The 16,828-nt window shown below is 42.1% G+C and overlaps 1 protein-coding gene across 1 annotated transcript; it reads left to right on the forward strand.

Moving 5' to 3' along the window:
- The first annotated feature begins 136 nt into the window (after nt 1-136).
- KCNV1 (potassium channel, subfamily V, member 1) lies at nt 137-9,739 on the forward strand. Its single transcript, XM_010576982.1, has 3 exons — nt 137-803; nt 2,575-3,101; nt 8,899-9,739. The coding sequence occupies exons 1-3, from the start codon at nt 322-324 to the stop codon at nt 9,408-9,410; spliced, it is 1,521 nt and encodes a 506-aa protein (XP_010575284.1). The 5' UTR covers nt 137-321; the 3' UTR covers nt 9,411-9,739.
- Nucleotides 9,740-16,828: the final 7,089 nt, after the last annotated feature.

Raw genomic sequence — 16,828 nt, forward strand, 5'->3', positions numbered from 1 at the left:
GCGCGCTCCCCGGCGGCGGCCGGCGCAGACGGGACGAGGTGAAGCCGTCTCAGGTACCGTCGTTCCTTCTCTGTCCTCGCAGGTGTAGGCAGCGTTGGGCTGTTCAACACCCTGCCCGACCTCCGTCTCCGATGGAGGCATCGCTCGGAGGAGACGGGCACGGCGAGGTGTCCCCGGGACGGTAGCCAAAGCGAAGCGATACGTTTCTAGGCTGGCCCGGCCAACCCCCCACCCCCACCCCACCCCGGCGGGGCAGGCTTCTCCGCAGCTTTGTTGTGTTTTCGATCCAGGAGAGCGTGGGCTGCTGCTGGCAGCTACAGGATGAAGTCGCCTCCCTGCTGCATGTCTCTTTCTTCCCAAGCATCCCTGGAGGAACCAGGGAGTAGCACATCCCTGGGCTCCCTGGACTCCAGTGTTTTCTCCAGCGAGGAAGAGCAGGGGCCCCTCCTTCAGAAGGTCATTCCCTCCTTGGACTGCTTTACGATCAACGTAGGAGGCAGCCGCTTTGTGATGTCCCAGCAAACTTTGTCTTGCTACCCTGACACCCGTCTTGGCAAACTGGCTGTTGTGGTCTCTGCTGCCCGGGATGTGGCCTCTGGCCTCCTTGAGCTTTGCGACGATGCCAACCTCGTGGAGAATGAATATTTCTTTGACCGGAGCTCACAGGCATTTCGCTACATCCTGAATTACTACCAGACAGGGAGGCTGCATGTGATGGAGCAGCTTTGTGCACTCTCCTTCCTGCAAGAGATCCAGTACTGGGGTTTGGATGAGCTCAGCATCGATTCCTGCTGCAGAGACCGGTGAGTTGCGGGAAGATGCGGCACGTGGAGTTGTGGGCTGGGTGGGCTCAGCGTTGACTTGCGTGCAGGGATGCTCAGGTGAGAGATCCAGCAGTGGGGGTAGGTGAGGCAGCAGAGCATTGGGAAATGTGTGCTCAAAGCCAGATGAGTTCAGCCCTGAATCCTGCTCTAGAGGTGGATGGGTGCAAAAACTGGGAGGAGATGTGTTGGATGGGGTCACTGTTGACCTTTGCTGAGGGGCAGGTTGGCGGTGGGGTCAAGGCAGTGAGACCCTAACAGGAGCAGGGTCCGACTTGCCCTGCACTGCCTTCAGACTGGCCCTGGACAATGTCAGAGATTCAGAAGATTGTGAAAGGAGAGATGTCCCTTCAGTCATCCAGTTTGTGGTTATCCTAGTTAAAGGGATTGGATGTGGGGTTGGGCATGGTGCCAGGAGGGTTTGGAGCCTCCCCACGCCGCAGTTTGCGTTCTGGACGATTTCCGGATCCAAGCTGGAGAGGCAGAAGGGGGGGTGGTCACCTGCCAGGCTGAGTGTGGGTGGCATGGCTCCAGGAGGAGCCGTGATGGGAAGCGTCGCACGTGGATGTAGCAGCTTACAGGGAGGGGGCAGCAAGAGCAGGAACATGGCTCACTGGAGACAAATTGTGACAGGCAGTTTAGGGAGCGAGGTGGGTTTCAGCTGAACCACCCCCAGGACGTTTCTGTTAATTCTATTTGCAGTTAATTTCCCCCCCCACCACCACCATTTTTAGTGTTACTGGTTTGTTAGTATTGAAGAAATGAATTTTCTGAAGAGCATAACTGCTATTTATCTAAAGGGGTTATGTCAAAATTATTAGAAAGAAACAAACAAGCAACCCCACCCCAAAAGGATACTGAAGTTATCCTACCCTAGCATGGTCTAGTTCTGCAGCTGAGAGAGTTGGATCCTAGTTTTCATCCCTTTCTTCCTACCCTGGTAGATGTAACTGAAAGCTCCAACTTCTTTGATGGTACAAGGAGCTACAGACCTCTTTGGCAGTAACTGTGTATCAAATGGAGGCAAAATTGCATAGCAATTGCACCTTTGTCTAAGGCTTGAGATTTGCAGCAGTCAAGAAATACAGATATGAAAGAAAAGGATTTTTTTAGTGTATTTTGGGAATGTTTCTGTTTCATTAAACTGTTCTGTAAATACACTCTTGATCTAAGAAAACACTCAGCTATGCATTTACAGTCTGTAAGTTTTATTCGGCACAGATGCTTGTGCACTTTGTTGTGACGACCCATATATTTAAAGAAAGAAAGATAACTTGTCATCCTAGTGTGTATTGATCAGAACTTCATCCATGAACTGCATGGCTTTTATTATGCCTTCCCTTTTAGTATTGCAGATACACACCAATGTGATAAAAATGCAATATAACTAATAAAATTGAGGACAATTTAGAAACGAAGAGTCTGGTTGTTCCAGGACTGCTGACAAGAGTGCATGTTAGTCATGTAGCAGATCCTACTGTAGTCAACATGATCTATATAAATAACACATTATCAGGATTAAGTTATTCTGCACATACAAACTGTCACTGATGTGAAATGGGGGAATAGAAATACCAGGTCAGTGGAAACATGCCGCACGGTCTCAATAAAATCTTCATATGCTGGACATCAGGGTTTTCTGAGCTCACATAAGGTATGCTTTAACGTGTATTCTTATGCCTCGCGTGGTAGAGGATAAGAAAAACATATGCATGTTAGCATTAAAAATCTCTTTGGGGCGGGTCCTGGGCAGGTACTTCAGGAGGAAGGAGCTGAGTGAAGCCTTAGACATCAAGAAAGATGCAGAAGAACTGGATGCCCAAGATGAAGAGGAGGATTTTTCTGGTAGCCTCTGTCCCAGTGTCAGACAGAAACTTTGGGAAGTTTTGGAAAAGCCTGGCTCCTCTGCAGCAGCCAGGACTTTCGGCACTCTGTCCATGGCTTTTGTTGTTGTGTCCATTGCCAACATGGCTTTGATTTCGGTAGAGCTAAGCTGGCTGGCACCACCGCTACTGGATGCCCTAGAGTACCTGTGCATTGCATGGTTCACGGTGGAGTTTGTTCTGAGGTTCCTGTGTGCACGGGATCGGTGTCGCTTCGTAAGGAGTGTGGCAAACATCATAGATCTCCTTGCCATTTTACCTTTCTACATCACCCTGCTGGTGGAGAGTCTGTGTGGTGGGGAGAGCTCCCAAGAACTGGAGAATGTGGGGCGCATTGTCCAAGTGCTGCGACTGCTCAGAGCCCTGCGGATGTTGAAGCTGGGAAGACATTCAACAGGTACTTTCGGCCGTGGCAGTGGTACTTTTTGGTTTTGCTGCCTGCAACGGTTGTCCCCAGGCACAGTCCTCCATTTTGTGTGCATTTCTGCCTAACCTTTTTTACACAGTCTCTTAGCAGTAATGGCTTGTGAAAATCTTACTTTTGGACATTGATAATTGAGTGGCAAGGGCCTTCTCCAATAAATCTTAGCTTTCCATAAAGCCAGTGTATATTCTTTGCATAGAACACTTACAAAAACAGGCCCCAAAGTTGCATGCTGTAAGTCACGCTCTAGTCATTCACTATGTCATAAATTTACAAATGTGTATTTGAGTTGATTTTATTAGGAGCGAAGCAAGGGAAGAAGCAGAGATCATTGACCCACACTTTTTGTATTATCAAAGGCCCACTAATGACAATTACCTGTCACAATTTGTTTCGTTAAAAAGTATGTGCAAAGAAATATATCATGATTTTGTCTACACCATAGATCCTGAAAACAACTGCAGTAGAGAATGCTTCAAGAAAACTGTTTAAACTGAATTCTATCAGGCAGTGGGTTGAGGGGCTCTCTGGCCCTGTTGAACACACTGGTGTCTATGTGGAGCACAGCTGAGGGCTGCTTACTGAGCTGGACCTAGGTGCAGCACAGAGCTGCAGCGTCAGGTTCAGTCAACGTTCACCCGTTGGTGTGGGGCCTTTCGTGTCCCAGTCCTCCTGACAGGTCAGCAGACAGATGGATGAACAGCGAGCAGGAAAAGGTGGAAGGTGAAATGCATTTCTGAGAACATTTTTGTTCACTCTTTGAATGGTGAAAGGAAGGCATAAAAGGTAACATTTTCCAGTGGGAATTTATCAGAGGAAGCTGGAAATGATTGGAAGGTGTTGCGTTTCCCATTGCGTTTCCCCCATTTTTATTGCTACTACATGACGTGCATGCCTGGCTACATGAAAGAATAAAAGCTGTACTCACACCACACCCTCTCCATGCCATGATGTTGTCCAGTGCTTGGCATTTTCAAAACGATTTAATTATGTTCCCACTTAAATCAGTGTTGAATATGGCGCTGAATTTGGCGGGAGAAATGTTCAGCCAATGCTTGGAGATTTGAAAAATTAGATCCTAATAGTAAATCATGATCTCTGTCCTGCAATATTGTCCTGTTCTGCAGACGGTGATGACTGTTCTTACACGGCACTCAGTGTACCCTTCCAGGCTTTCCTGCCATGAAGGAGGAATGGGTTGACGCCTCTCCATTTTTTGGAGAGCCATCTACACCCTCTTTGTGAGCTGGCCCCAATTCAGCAGTCATTACAGCGTGCTCACAGCAGCAGAATGTGTCTCTCTTTCTGTTCCCACTGAAGTGCAGTGAACCTGCCTACCAATGGCAAGGAGTAGCTTTAATGCTACTGAGCATAATCATAGTGGTTTGGGAAGTATCTTAATCTTACTCACCTACCCTAGATTATGCCTATACTGATGCATAAGTGTCCCTTAGAAACCAGTTGAAGAGAAGCTTGTAATTATTCAGTCTGTCAATGAGGTTTTTTTCCTTCATTATAATTTTTAAAGGGTTTGGTGAGGTTTTTCTGCAAGAAAGGCTGCTACCCACTTTTGATGGTAGCTGTAATGTGAATGCGTTCCTCTCTAATTGTATTCTGAAAATATGAAAAAGATTTCGCAGAATCATAGAATGGTCTGGGTTGGAAGGGACCTTAAAGATCACCTAGTTCCAACCCCCCTGCCGTGGGCAGGGACACCTTCCACCAGACCAGGTTGCCCAGAGCCCCATCCAGCCTGGCCTTGGACACTGCCAGGGAGGGGGCAGCCACAGCCTCTCTGGGCAACCTGTTCCAGTGCTTCACCACCATGCATTAAGGCACTTTTGTGCTGAATAACAAAATAGTGCTGGAAAAGTATGTTGTTTCTAGTTATAAAGTTTCCAGGTTATCACATTTTACTGTTACAGAAAGAATACACGAAACTCAGTTCTATGGCTCTTTCTCTTAACTTGAAACGAGATGTTTCAGGTGTTTGTGTTATAACTGTTAACTTCAGGTATATTAACTTTCAGGGATGGTCTAAACTGTTGTGTCTATTTATTCTTAAATTCATTAAAATATTACCACAGTTTTTATCACAATATTGAGTGCTATTAATATTGAGTTTAGTAATTCCATGTTAGGTAGAAGTGAATTAATTATATAAAAATTTGGTCTCCTAATCTCAAAGTGAGCTAGCGTCTTCCTACTGGAACCATTTCAACATACAAGTAGTGACGTGTGTATCTATTTAAACCAACCAGAGCAGCATTACCGTCGCTGTGCTTGCTTTTTTGGTAGTTCAGTTGCTGCCCACTTAGGCCCAGAACACTAAATCAAATCTGTATAATTTAAATGTAGAATGTCACTGTTTCGATCTTCTGTCAGAGGAGATGCTGCTACTAAGATGAAGCGTAGCCAGAGACCATCCTCCTTGCACATATCTAGGCAGTCCTGATAAATCTCAGTGTTCAGGGGTGGCTCTCGCAACTCTTCTCTCTTGCCTTGGATCTGGCAGCTTAAAGCTACCTCCCGGTGAAGCTTCTTTCTGACTCTCAGACCAGACAAAGCTTCATGCGCTGCTTACCTGTTTTGTGTGGCAAAAGAAGTGTGAGATCAGAAGAACAGATGAGAAAATTCATGACTGCAGGCAGCAACTCCTCTTTCCCCAAGTAGGGGTGTTCACAATCACAGGGAGGACGTCTCCGTAATACTGGGCAGACCCATAGCAAAGCTGGCATCACAACAGCAGCCTGGCTCTGCTGTCAGGGGCGAAATGAGTTAGGAAAAAAACCATCAATTCTTTTCTTCACTTTAAAGAAATGACAATTTAACCCTTTTTGTGGGGAAGCAACAGAAAAATAAATGAAAGAATCATTTCTGCGCCTTTGAAAGCTGAACCCAGCTAATAGGGGGGACGTGATGCCTAGAAACACCTGGGCTAGACTGGCATGAGTGTGTAATTATTTATGCAAAGTGCTATCCTTCATCAAGGAACAACTGAGAAATCAGTAGTACCTCTATCCAGAAAATCTATAGCTAGAGGGTGAGACCACTCTTCTGAGAGGTCAAAATTACGGACTTGAGTGGCTTCAAGAGTAGGCGAGAACTGAACTTGCAGTTCTCACATTCTCCGATGCTCCTCAGCTGTTGGCTTCCTCCTGGGGCCATGTTTGGTGCGAAGCCTTGCCGGTCCTCCTCTGGGAAGCACTGACAGATTGACTCCTTGAGGAGAAATAGGATGTGAGCATCTTACTTGTGATGGCAGTGGGCATATGTTTGAGAGAAGGCGGTAGCGTATGTCAGGATGAGATGCCTCTGGAGACATGAAAAACTGAAACTTCAGCACTTTTAGTGCCAAAAATTTAGGATGATTTAAATGCTGTGTGTAAACTGAAGCTTGTATTGCCAAGTCTCTTTGGTCAATAGAGAGGTGGAACTTGACCTGCATGGCAGAAACACCTCCCCTTCCTCCTGCTGGCCCCAGGGCTGAGGTGCTCACCTGCCCCACACCAGCTCTGTTACAGCAACTTAGCACCTTCCAGCACGAGTAACCAAGCTGTTACAGCTGCTGGCACGGGGTTCTCGTGGAAGTCGTAAGACTTGCTGAGGTGTCTGTGCTGGAACAGCCCTCATTTGGCTGTGTGCTAGGGCTCAGAGATGTTTAAAAAAGTTCCAAAATAATACAGAATACATTATTCTTTTGAATACACCAACTGATTCCCACTTAGAATGAGCTGTAGAGTCCGGTAACTTGTCTGATTCATAGATTTGTCTAAAAATGTCTCCCGAGTTCATCTGAAGACATGTATCTTCGTTTTAGATGAGGATAATAGGAATTAAGAATAATTAAAAAAAATCAGACTCCTGAACAGGCAGAATAATTAACCATAGGAAAAATATTTTACTGAAGGTGTCATCAATGTGATACAAAGAGTTAGCAGTCACTGTCCTGTTCCTCCTTATTTTGCCCTGATTTATGCAAGACTTGCACTGGTTTTTAGCTATAATATTCTCAAGATGCATCATACGGGGCAAACCCTGGCTTTTACAGTACTCATTTATGCTTTTAAAAGAAGTGCTACAGAGGTAATTTTAAATTGGAGTACTTTCTTCCTAGGTCACCTGAAAGGACTTACTCTTCTACCTTGTTCAGCAGGAAGTTTTACAGGGCAATGGGTGATAGTAACTTCCCTGGAAGATGAGAGTTTGATCTGGATAATTGCAATTGTCTGACACAGCTTTTGCACTGCTGATGTTAGTGCATTTTCAGAATGTGGAGGCAGTCGTATTAACAGAGAAAAGATTACACTGATATATCTTATTCCCCTCATGTCGCAGATTTAAACTATATCATTATAAGAAACACTCTAACCAACAGATCATAGTTACAGTAATATAAAACCTGGATATGGGCAAGTCCTTAACTGGAGCAGGTAGAAGAAAGCATTGAAAAAGGAAACTTTCCCTACAAACTCTAGTGTGTATTTTCATTGTTTGCTGTACATAAACAAAAACTTTAAAACCCATTAGACCTGAAGGGGAAAAGAAAGAGCCAAAAGCAAGAAGAAATTTTATCATCTTGCAGTTTGAGATTGAGGAAAGAAAAGCAAATCGAATTGCTTATTACACTAATGAGCATATGAAGTCTGCAAGCAGAGGCAGAGCTCCAATAAGCTATTTTGCAAACACTAGTTTAGTTTGAAGTGTACCCCATGAAGCGTAATTCATAAGCAGTGTCTTTTTCTCATTTATTGAAAAAAACATAGCACATTTTTAAAGAACAGTATTAGAAACCAATCCAAAGTCTCCCATGTGTCTCAACTGAGTTGGTACCCTGTTATCTTCCTTCTTTGTTTATGTATGCAACATTTATCCATTGCACTATTATTGGATTTACTTTCCTGCTTGCTTCGTCAGGCATTCTAGCCTTGAAGCAGCAGCTCTAAAAGGAATGTGGAGCTTTATGGAGAGTGGTCGGCTGCACATGAACTCCCTGTGCAGCTCACAGGCAATAGGACTGATGCAGTGCATCAGTGAAATAACAGAATACCATGTTTGCATTCAGAGCCTTTGCTATCTCCAGTTTTGGCACAAGTGCAGCTGCTGTTGGAATACTGTATTTGTTTTGATGTCTACAGATAAAGATATTGATAGGTTTGGGGGGAAAGAGGGGTCGAAGAGAGGCTGTGAGAACTATAAAAGGATTGAAAACAGTCCTTAGCAAAGAAAAAGTTACTGAGTGACTGAACTGAGCTGCAAGCACCCACCTGGGAACATGAATTTGGTAACTGAGGGTTGCTTGGTCCAAGAAAAAAATATGACAATGGCTGGAAAACAGGAGCTTGGCACATTTGGGCTCAAAGTAGGGAGCAGGTGTTTTTAGTGTGGTTTTAAATGGTTATTTAGATATCTTATGAAAAACTGTGCTAGATCTTCTGTTATAGCCAATTACTAAATCAAGATTGCTTAGTTTTTCTAGACTATCTATATACATATGTAGTTCAAATGATAAGTAATGAGAATTTCTATGCTCTGTATTAAGGAAATGGAGATGATGTCAGTGGTTCAGTCTAACCTGTATCAGTCTAATCTATTTCTTTAAATCACGTTTTCCCATTAGTGTTGAGAGCAGCACCCCTTTTTCTTAAGACATGTTCACTAGCAGGCAGAGAGAAACACAAGGCAGTCAACTTTTAAATAAGAGATGTTTTGCGAAGTTATGATGACAGCTATGTGAATCAACCTACTGACAGCATTTCTTGTCTTTCAGGCTTGCGATCTCTTGGGATGACTATCGCACAGTGTTACGAGGAGGTTGGCCTTCTGCTGCTTTTCCTTTCTGTAGGAATCTCTATATTTTCCACTGTGGAGTACTTTGCTGAGCAAGGCGTGCCAGGCACGACTTTCACAAGCGTACCTGGCGCTTGGTGGTGGGCAACAACTTCCATGACAACTGTTGGTTATGGTGACATTAGACCAGACACTACCATTGGTAAGGTAGTGGCCTTTATGTGTATACTATCAGGAATACTGGTTTTGGCTTTGCCAATAGCTATAATAAATGACCGTTTTTCTGCCTGTTACTTTACACTGAAGATAAAAGAAGCTGCTCTTCGGCAGCGTGAAGCTTTAAAGAAACTCACGAAGAACTCATCCAGCGATTCAAATATCAATGTTAATTTGCGAGACATATATGCACGCAGTGTCATGGACATGTTACGGTTAAAAAGCAGAGAGAGAGCCAGTACAAGGAGCAGTGGAGCAGATGAGTTTTGGTTTTGACTTTTAAGTTATTTAGCCTTGTATAGCAAATAGACTACTTCAAAAATGTAGTATTAAGCATCTCTTTTTTTATTATTTGCAACATAGTGTATTTGCTTTTCCAGCTGGAGTTTTACTTGCTTGGACAGACTGAGAAAACGATTGTATATAAAAGGCAGAATACATAATATGGAGTCTCTCAAGGAGCTCTGAAACATGCTTCCAGAACTGGATCATGGTGGGTGAGATGGGAAATAATGGGTCCATCAAAGTCAAACAGTGATGCAAATACTTGTCTATGAATCTTATGTCCTTGCTAATGTAGAATAATAAAGTCTTAGTGAAAATTACCATGGTGTCTTGAATTTTAAAGATCTATAACATTTGTATTTGCATTGGAAGAACAAAAGTCAAAGACATTAAGAAAAACTGAAATGGGAAGTCTAAGGAAGTGAAATGTTGAATAAATTTAGGATTACATTCCTATAACGAGCTTCATCTTGACCCCCTTTCTTATCCCCATCTTCTACTTCACTTACATGAAAAAGAGGTTATTACACCCTGGGGGGACAGAATTTCCTCATTTGAAGAGAAGCAAAGGGCTACCAGATACATGGTGGGTATCCAGAGGTAGGTGAAAGTATTAAGCAGATGCAAGATCTGCAGCAAAGTATAAAATAGTCATGAAATAGGTGCCATGATGCAGAGCATCCTCTGCAGTTGCTCTGGAAGTTGCAGGAGTTAATACAGCCTTTCCAGCATAGAAGTCATTTACAAACTTAGTTTGAACTGTGCTTTCTCTATGTGTTTTGCTTCCCATTACTTGTGTAGCTAAGCAGTTTTTGTGCTCAAGTCAAGTCACTGGTGGATATCAGAAGAAACAGAAATGGTAAAGGATAACAAGCTACTCATTTCTCTGTCTCCCATTAAAATCAGTAGGTATTCCAAGTGGGGCAGACTTTAAAAAAATAATAGTCTTTACTGACCCGTTATTAGAAAAATCCTTCACCAAAATCTTTTGTTCCGAAGGAAAAATGAGCACTTGTTGGACTGGATGCTTAGTCCAATGCAGTAATCAAAGTACAAAATTAAATAATCAAAAGCATTTTTTGGCAAATTTCTCACCACTTACCTCTCCAGTGGCGGAATATTCTTAGCAAACAAAGCTCTTCTTTAATATAATTTCAGTGTCCTGGACTATGACATTGCCACAGTATGCATGTAACTCAACTAGTAGGTTAAATGAAAAAAATCACAAGCCTCTCTCTTTTCACATTTCTTTTGGGCAATGTAAGTACAACCATTATTTACATTTGACGTTAATTCAACATACCCACTAAAAAGAAACATCTATTAACTGTGGATTATTTAATTTTATAAGGTATTTATGTATATAGAAGGCTTAAACTGCCTTTGAGTATGTATGAATGGGTGAAATAACCTGCTTTTGATAAACATTGAATAATACTTGTTTTGAAACAAGTGTGTTTTCCTGCCATTCCGTATAAATGGTGATGTAAACATAATACAGTAAGCAAAAATTTCAAAAGCTCCAACTTTGATGCAAACTGAGTAGCATTTCAGCATGAAACTTCTGATGTGTCAGCTGGCATCAGTCAGCATTGGATTTGGGACCAATGCAGCACATGCACCTATCACCAGGGTCAGAAGAAAGCCAAGGAAAAACACTGGAGACCCAAAGAGTGTGTCTTGCTCTACCAGAAGTTGTCTAGGTGTGAAAATTCATAGGTCACCCTCACGGTCTGTGTTACAGAGAGCAAACTGTGTTATCACAGTGTTCCCCACTGCCCAAATACTCTATGAATCCATCACAAAAATCCTATGATGTCCAGGAGACAAAATTAATTCTGCAGGGGAAGGTTTGATGCAGCCCACTCTAGGTTATTATTTCATAGCTCCTTGGAGCAGGAAGTCTCTCAGACTGCACAAATTGTACAGGCTGTTTCTCATTCAAAAGTCATTCTAATTATAGAGAATTAGGAAGAAGCTTTCATTGTGGGAAGGCTGTTTTGTAATGTCTTTTGTGTTTTCTTGTACAGCATCTGATCTCTGTTTGAGAAAGGAAATGCAGTTAGATAGCTGACTGATTGTCTTTAGGGAAAGACTGCTTTTATTGCATCCTGTGCTTTTTATGAAGGACTCAAAAGAATGAGAGAAATGCTCTGGGATGTATCAGTTGATTCACTTCTTTCACCAGCTCTGGAGATAAAGTTTCCTAGAAATGCCCATGGGGAAACGTGGCTGAGACTTTATCCAGTAGCTGCTTTGGCTTCTATTTTCAGACCTCTTGATTTTAAATTCAAAGTTTCCCAAGAAGTGTTTGTCAATCATGTTGTTTATGCAGCAAGGTTGTCTATCACATTATGGGCTGAGACTAGCAAATCATTTCGCAGATGAAGGCCAGTTCTGCTTTCAACTCTTACAGATGGAAGGGCCAGAACATTCGTACCAAGCAACAAAGAGTACAGGACATTACAACTCTAAAACATGAAGCTACACCATGTACTTATTATCACAGATTTGGAAAATAGCTCAGTCACCCCTAAGGCACCTAATTAAGGATGTTACTGTGCTATCTTTAGAATGTCACAGTAAAGGTAAGAAACTACGTCTTGTCCTCACATCTGTTCTGCCATTTCCATCCCACAGCAGACTTGGCAGAAAGGATCGTGTGTCAGAACATCAGTAACATTGGCTAAGAATTCAGCATTTTAGCTTAACACACCAAATACTTTCAAAAACGGACGTCAAAGGGTGTAGGTGCAGCACTTACTCAGAACAAGCCCGCATTTACCTTGGTTCCCTAGTACAGGAAGCAATAATAGTGAAAATGCAGTGGCATAGACTACAGTGCAGACTTACTGCACTTGCAGTCTGAAAAACCTTGTATATTTGTTTGTAAATTCTTAGGGGCAGCTTTTAGTTTGTGACAGTGTGGTCCAAACCCACCAGAACTTTTTAAACATCACTAAAATTGTTGTCATTCTTATTTTGAAGAAAGCCAACAGCCTTGTGGGGCCTATCAGGCAGAGCATTACCAGCAGGTCAAGGGAGGTAGTCCTGCTCCTCTGCTTAGCCCTGATGAGACACATCTGGGTGATATGTCCAGTGCTGGTCTCCCCAGTACAAGAAAGACAGGGACATACTGGAGATAGTCCAGCAAAATATTGGAGTGCCGGTTTCCAGAGACCAGCATATCAGGGAACCCCCATGTCCAGGAGAGGTGGGTCTGCTGGTAGCTGGGGGGGGGGGATTTATCACTTCTGGGGTTAAGTTATACAAAGGTATTTAGAAATTCGTGTTTGCTGATATTTTAAAAGTGTCTAAGATTGTGATTTACTTGTTTTCTTACTGATACTGATCCTGAATGGATAGTTCACTGATCACTGGTTAATTATGTAGTGTTAGTAAGTCAATAAACCACTTCAGTCTTTATTTGCTATAAACTATGTAAGTTGAGCAATGTCCTCTCCCCAGGACAGGAGTTTTGCTACCAACTCTGAGCTTGTGGGATTGCTGCGTGGCAAATCTGGCAAATAGGGCTGAGCCCAAAATAAAAGCAAAAAGGAAAGGAGAAAGTTATGAGGCCTTTTACAAGGTAATGCCCATATTTTTTTTGTTTTCTGACATAACAAAGTATTATCATCGTGTTATAATTATTTTGATAACAAGTGACATGCTCTTCTCATTTTCTTCAGTATTATCCTCTCAACCTCCATTGAGGTCTACAGGCATACACACAGCTCTACCAGAACATATTCTGTTGAGGTGCCTACTATCTAAACTGCACTAGAGCAGCTGTTGCTGATGCCTCTGGTACTTAGTTGTCTGTGCTTTTATCACATAGCCTCACTGCAGAAGGGGCAGAGCCGTGCAGGCTGTAGTCACACCTCTGATTGCAGACAAGGGGTCTCCAGGTCTCTAGGCTCTTGAAAACATCATTCACTTAAAGAGGAGGGCTGGAGTCAATAATCTCTCTGGGACTGAGATGCATTTTTCAGTTATAACCTCTCATCAGTTAGGGGTTTTGAGAGTTTTAATAAGTCCTGTAATTATTACAGCTTTGCCTTTTATTTAAACACAACTACTAGGAAACACATACCTCTCAAAACAAAAGCAGAGCTGCCTCACACTCACTGTTCGTAAGAGTTTGATGAGACATTTAAGTTTGGTATAAACAGTGAGCTTGGCCTGGTGAGCAGTCAGTAACTAAAGTCATTCCTTCAGAAAATGGATTTTCATGAAAGACTAAGCTGAAGAATTCAGTTATAATTAACTTTTTTGCTGGTTTTGATATATAAAATAAAGTCTTTTCTGACAAAACCTTGACCCCGATGTATAGGACTGACGCTTCTGCTGGAGGACGGCACTGTCAGTAACAGGGACAGCACAGTGCATTTTGCATGTGCCTCTCACAGGTGTGCTGGAAAAGCATGAGCATACACACCCCTTCTCACAGAAAAACAGCAAGGAAATTTGGTGCAGGTGGGTATTGCAGATTGCCCTGTTATTGGATGTCTGTGTGAAACAAAAAAATTCTAGACTAGGAACAAAGCCTATTTAAAGGTATTTGGGGCATTAGTATCTATTTTACTTATGCTAAGTTTCTGCTCTGCAGACATCAGCAACCCCTTTAGCTGGATGAGGGAAAGAAAGGGATCCCACCTACTGTCACAACAGTGAGCCCAGCACCCGCCCATATAAACATCAGTTGCTCCCAGTCTGTCTCAGACCCCCAAGAAGTTGCCTGTGAGATGGATTTATAACATCCCAAAGAGTGAGGAACTCAGAATAGCCTCAAGTTAGATTGGGTCTTTAAAAAAGTCCACAGTTGTGGTCATCTAATTAAAACTATGTGCAAAAATGCCTATTATGATGTGAGAAAACTATGCCTTTGTAGCAGCTTCCGAAAATAAAATCCTCTTCCTTATCAAGCAAAGCAAGACTCCTACAGATTTAAGATTTTCTCTAATTATAGCTAACTTTGTGCAGCTTTTAATAAAACTAAAAGTGCTTGTAAGTCACGTAGTATTACTGTGTAGTCCTGTAAGCTGACATGTTTCATTTCCAATGGCTTGACTCAGAAAGGCAGCTCTATTTCCAACTCTGTGCAGCAGAGAGAGATCCTGGGAAATGGCTGAAGAGTGCATGACTATTCACTACCTAATGCATGAACCAGTTTCTCAGGAGAACTTGGAAGTGAATTCATAACAGCCTCTTGCAATTGCCATAAAAAACAAGCACAGTGAATTGACTTGTCCTAAACACATTTTTTCAATACAAATTAAAAAGGAAGTTAGCTTGAAAATAGTTAAAAGATAACTATTGATGTCACTCTTTACAGCTGGCCCTGTGTCACAGATTTCTGAATTATAACTCTCAGCCTGAGGTATGAAATACATTATGCAATCCGATGTTGAATTATGGAAAAATATTCCAAGATGAACATGTCTTTGCTTAAGAATGGCTGTCCAGTGAAGCAACATTCATAAACTCATAGCTCTTTTGTCCTAAACTAGCAACATCATTACAGCCTTTAGAACATGATGTTAGAAACTGCCAGAGTTACAGGCTCCACAGGATCCCTCCATAGCTTTTGCGATGTGTGTTAGATGCTGCAGTGATAAAAGCTATTACTACTGAAGCCCTAAACATACAGATTAAACCATTATTAATGCTAAGTCTATGAGAAGAAAAATAATGAAGGTAGAACAGGAAAGAGAAAAATTAATTTAAATTTAAATTAATTTTAATTTAAAATAAGAAGCTGACATTCTTTAGCTGAGATTTACCAGTGACTTTTTGTGACTGACCTTGTGTGGTTTACGCCTCATATCTTCTTATAAGAAATGAAGAACACATAGTTCAGTGCAGAGGAAGAAATTCTTTTCAGCTCATTAATAGACATGCATCATAGGTCCATATCACAAATTAGATAACATAGTAATAATTCATACCTCATCCTAGCCATTCAGCCCTGTATATCAGACACACCTCTGCCCTGAACCATACATAAGCATGTGGCTTCATATTTGCATTGTTCTTCTGTAGATCAACACCAAAAAAACTTTTTGTAAGAAGTAAACTTCAAGTTAAAGGAATAAGATCAGGTTTAATCTATTTCCAGTTCCTGCTATTTGTTATTTCTGCTGTCAGTTCTCATTTAACCCTCCCATCTTGTCTTCCTGGCAGGGATTGCTGAATAACAGATGGAAGAATTGCCAATCACAGCCTTTCAGTGTCAAAATGTAGACAAACCTACCCCACAAACCTGTGTTCTGTTTTCCTATATTAGAAACAAAATCCAAGTCAAAAGAAACAAGTGTGGTGTTTCTCTCACAGCTACAAGGACAGCATTGATTAGGAACCAACAAAACCACAATTTTACAAATTACTGTAAGCTATATGCTTACATTTGGTCAAAACTGACCTGTCATGTAACATCTATTTATATCACTAGGAAAACAGACTTCAGTAACAAATGAAGAAGGAATATATTCTGAGAAAATATCTGTCTTCTGAGTTTAGAGAGTTAATATAATTGGTACTGCAAACATGCCCAAGAGGCAAGATCCCATTTTGCAAGTGTTGCACTAAATCAAAACACAGCCCTTTCCTAAAGACCCTTCCATTCAAATGTGTAGGACAAACCAAACCCTATATTCAATTTGACAGCATAAAGGAGCAAAGCTTGTCCAAAAAGCCTTCGTAAGGGTTTGTTGTAGGAATAATGTGACATGTTCCCCATGGCAAAGATACTGATGTAGTGGTATTACACCAGGATGAATTTGGCCCACTTTCCAGCCAAAGCTCTTTATAAGAAGCTTTGTTGTGTGAAAGCTGGATATGTGGTTGGGCCACAGAAGGGACCAAAATCAGCGTCCAAATTATGGCCTGTGTTATGCAGACTGCCTCTTTCCATACGGAGATGAATCCAGTTTGCTTATGCCAAGCATCACAATGGAAATACCGGCTGACTGAGCTAACAAAATGCCACTGGCCATCATTATAATACAGAGGCTGCATTATGCTGCAAATGCTCCCTTCAGCTGTCCAGCAGGAGACTTCATTAGAACACAAGTGACAATACACAAGCCAAAAAAAAAAAAAAAAAAATAAAGGGGAAGCTCTTGTCTTCACCTATCACCAGGATTTCAGTCTGGTTCAGAGATAGTGCATTTCACTATCAATTATTCAATGTTCTTAGAGTTCAACACTAGAGTAAGCAAAATATTCAGTACAAAAATGCTGGGTGCTATTTATGCAGTGTCTTTCTGTATCAAGAATGTTTCTGGTGAGAGTTCAGTACCTCAGTAACCATTGCTTACATTCTCTGTCACATACATCATCACAAACGGCAGACCTATCTCCAGCTGGTGGATCAAGAAAGTTTCGTTTATTCATGGTATGCTTCCATT

Source organism: Haliaeetus leucocephalus, unplaced genomic scaffold (assembly GCF_000737465.1).
Source record: "Haliaeetus leucocephalus isolate CR32 unplaced genomic scaffold, Haliaeetus_leucocephalus-4.0 Scaffold555, whole genome shotgun sequence".
In the NCBI taxonomy this organism is placed as follows: Eukaryota; Metazoa; Chordata; class Aves; order Accipitriformes; family Accipitridae; genus Haliaeetus; species Haliaeetus leucocephalus.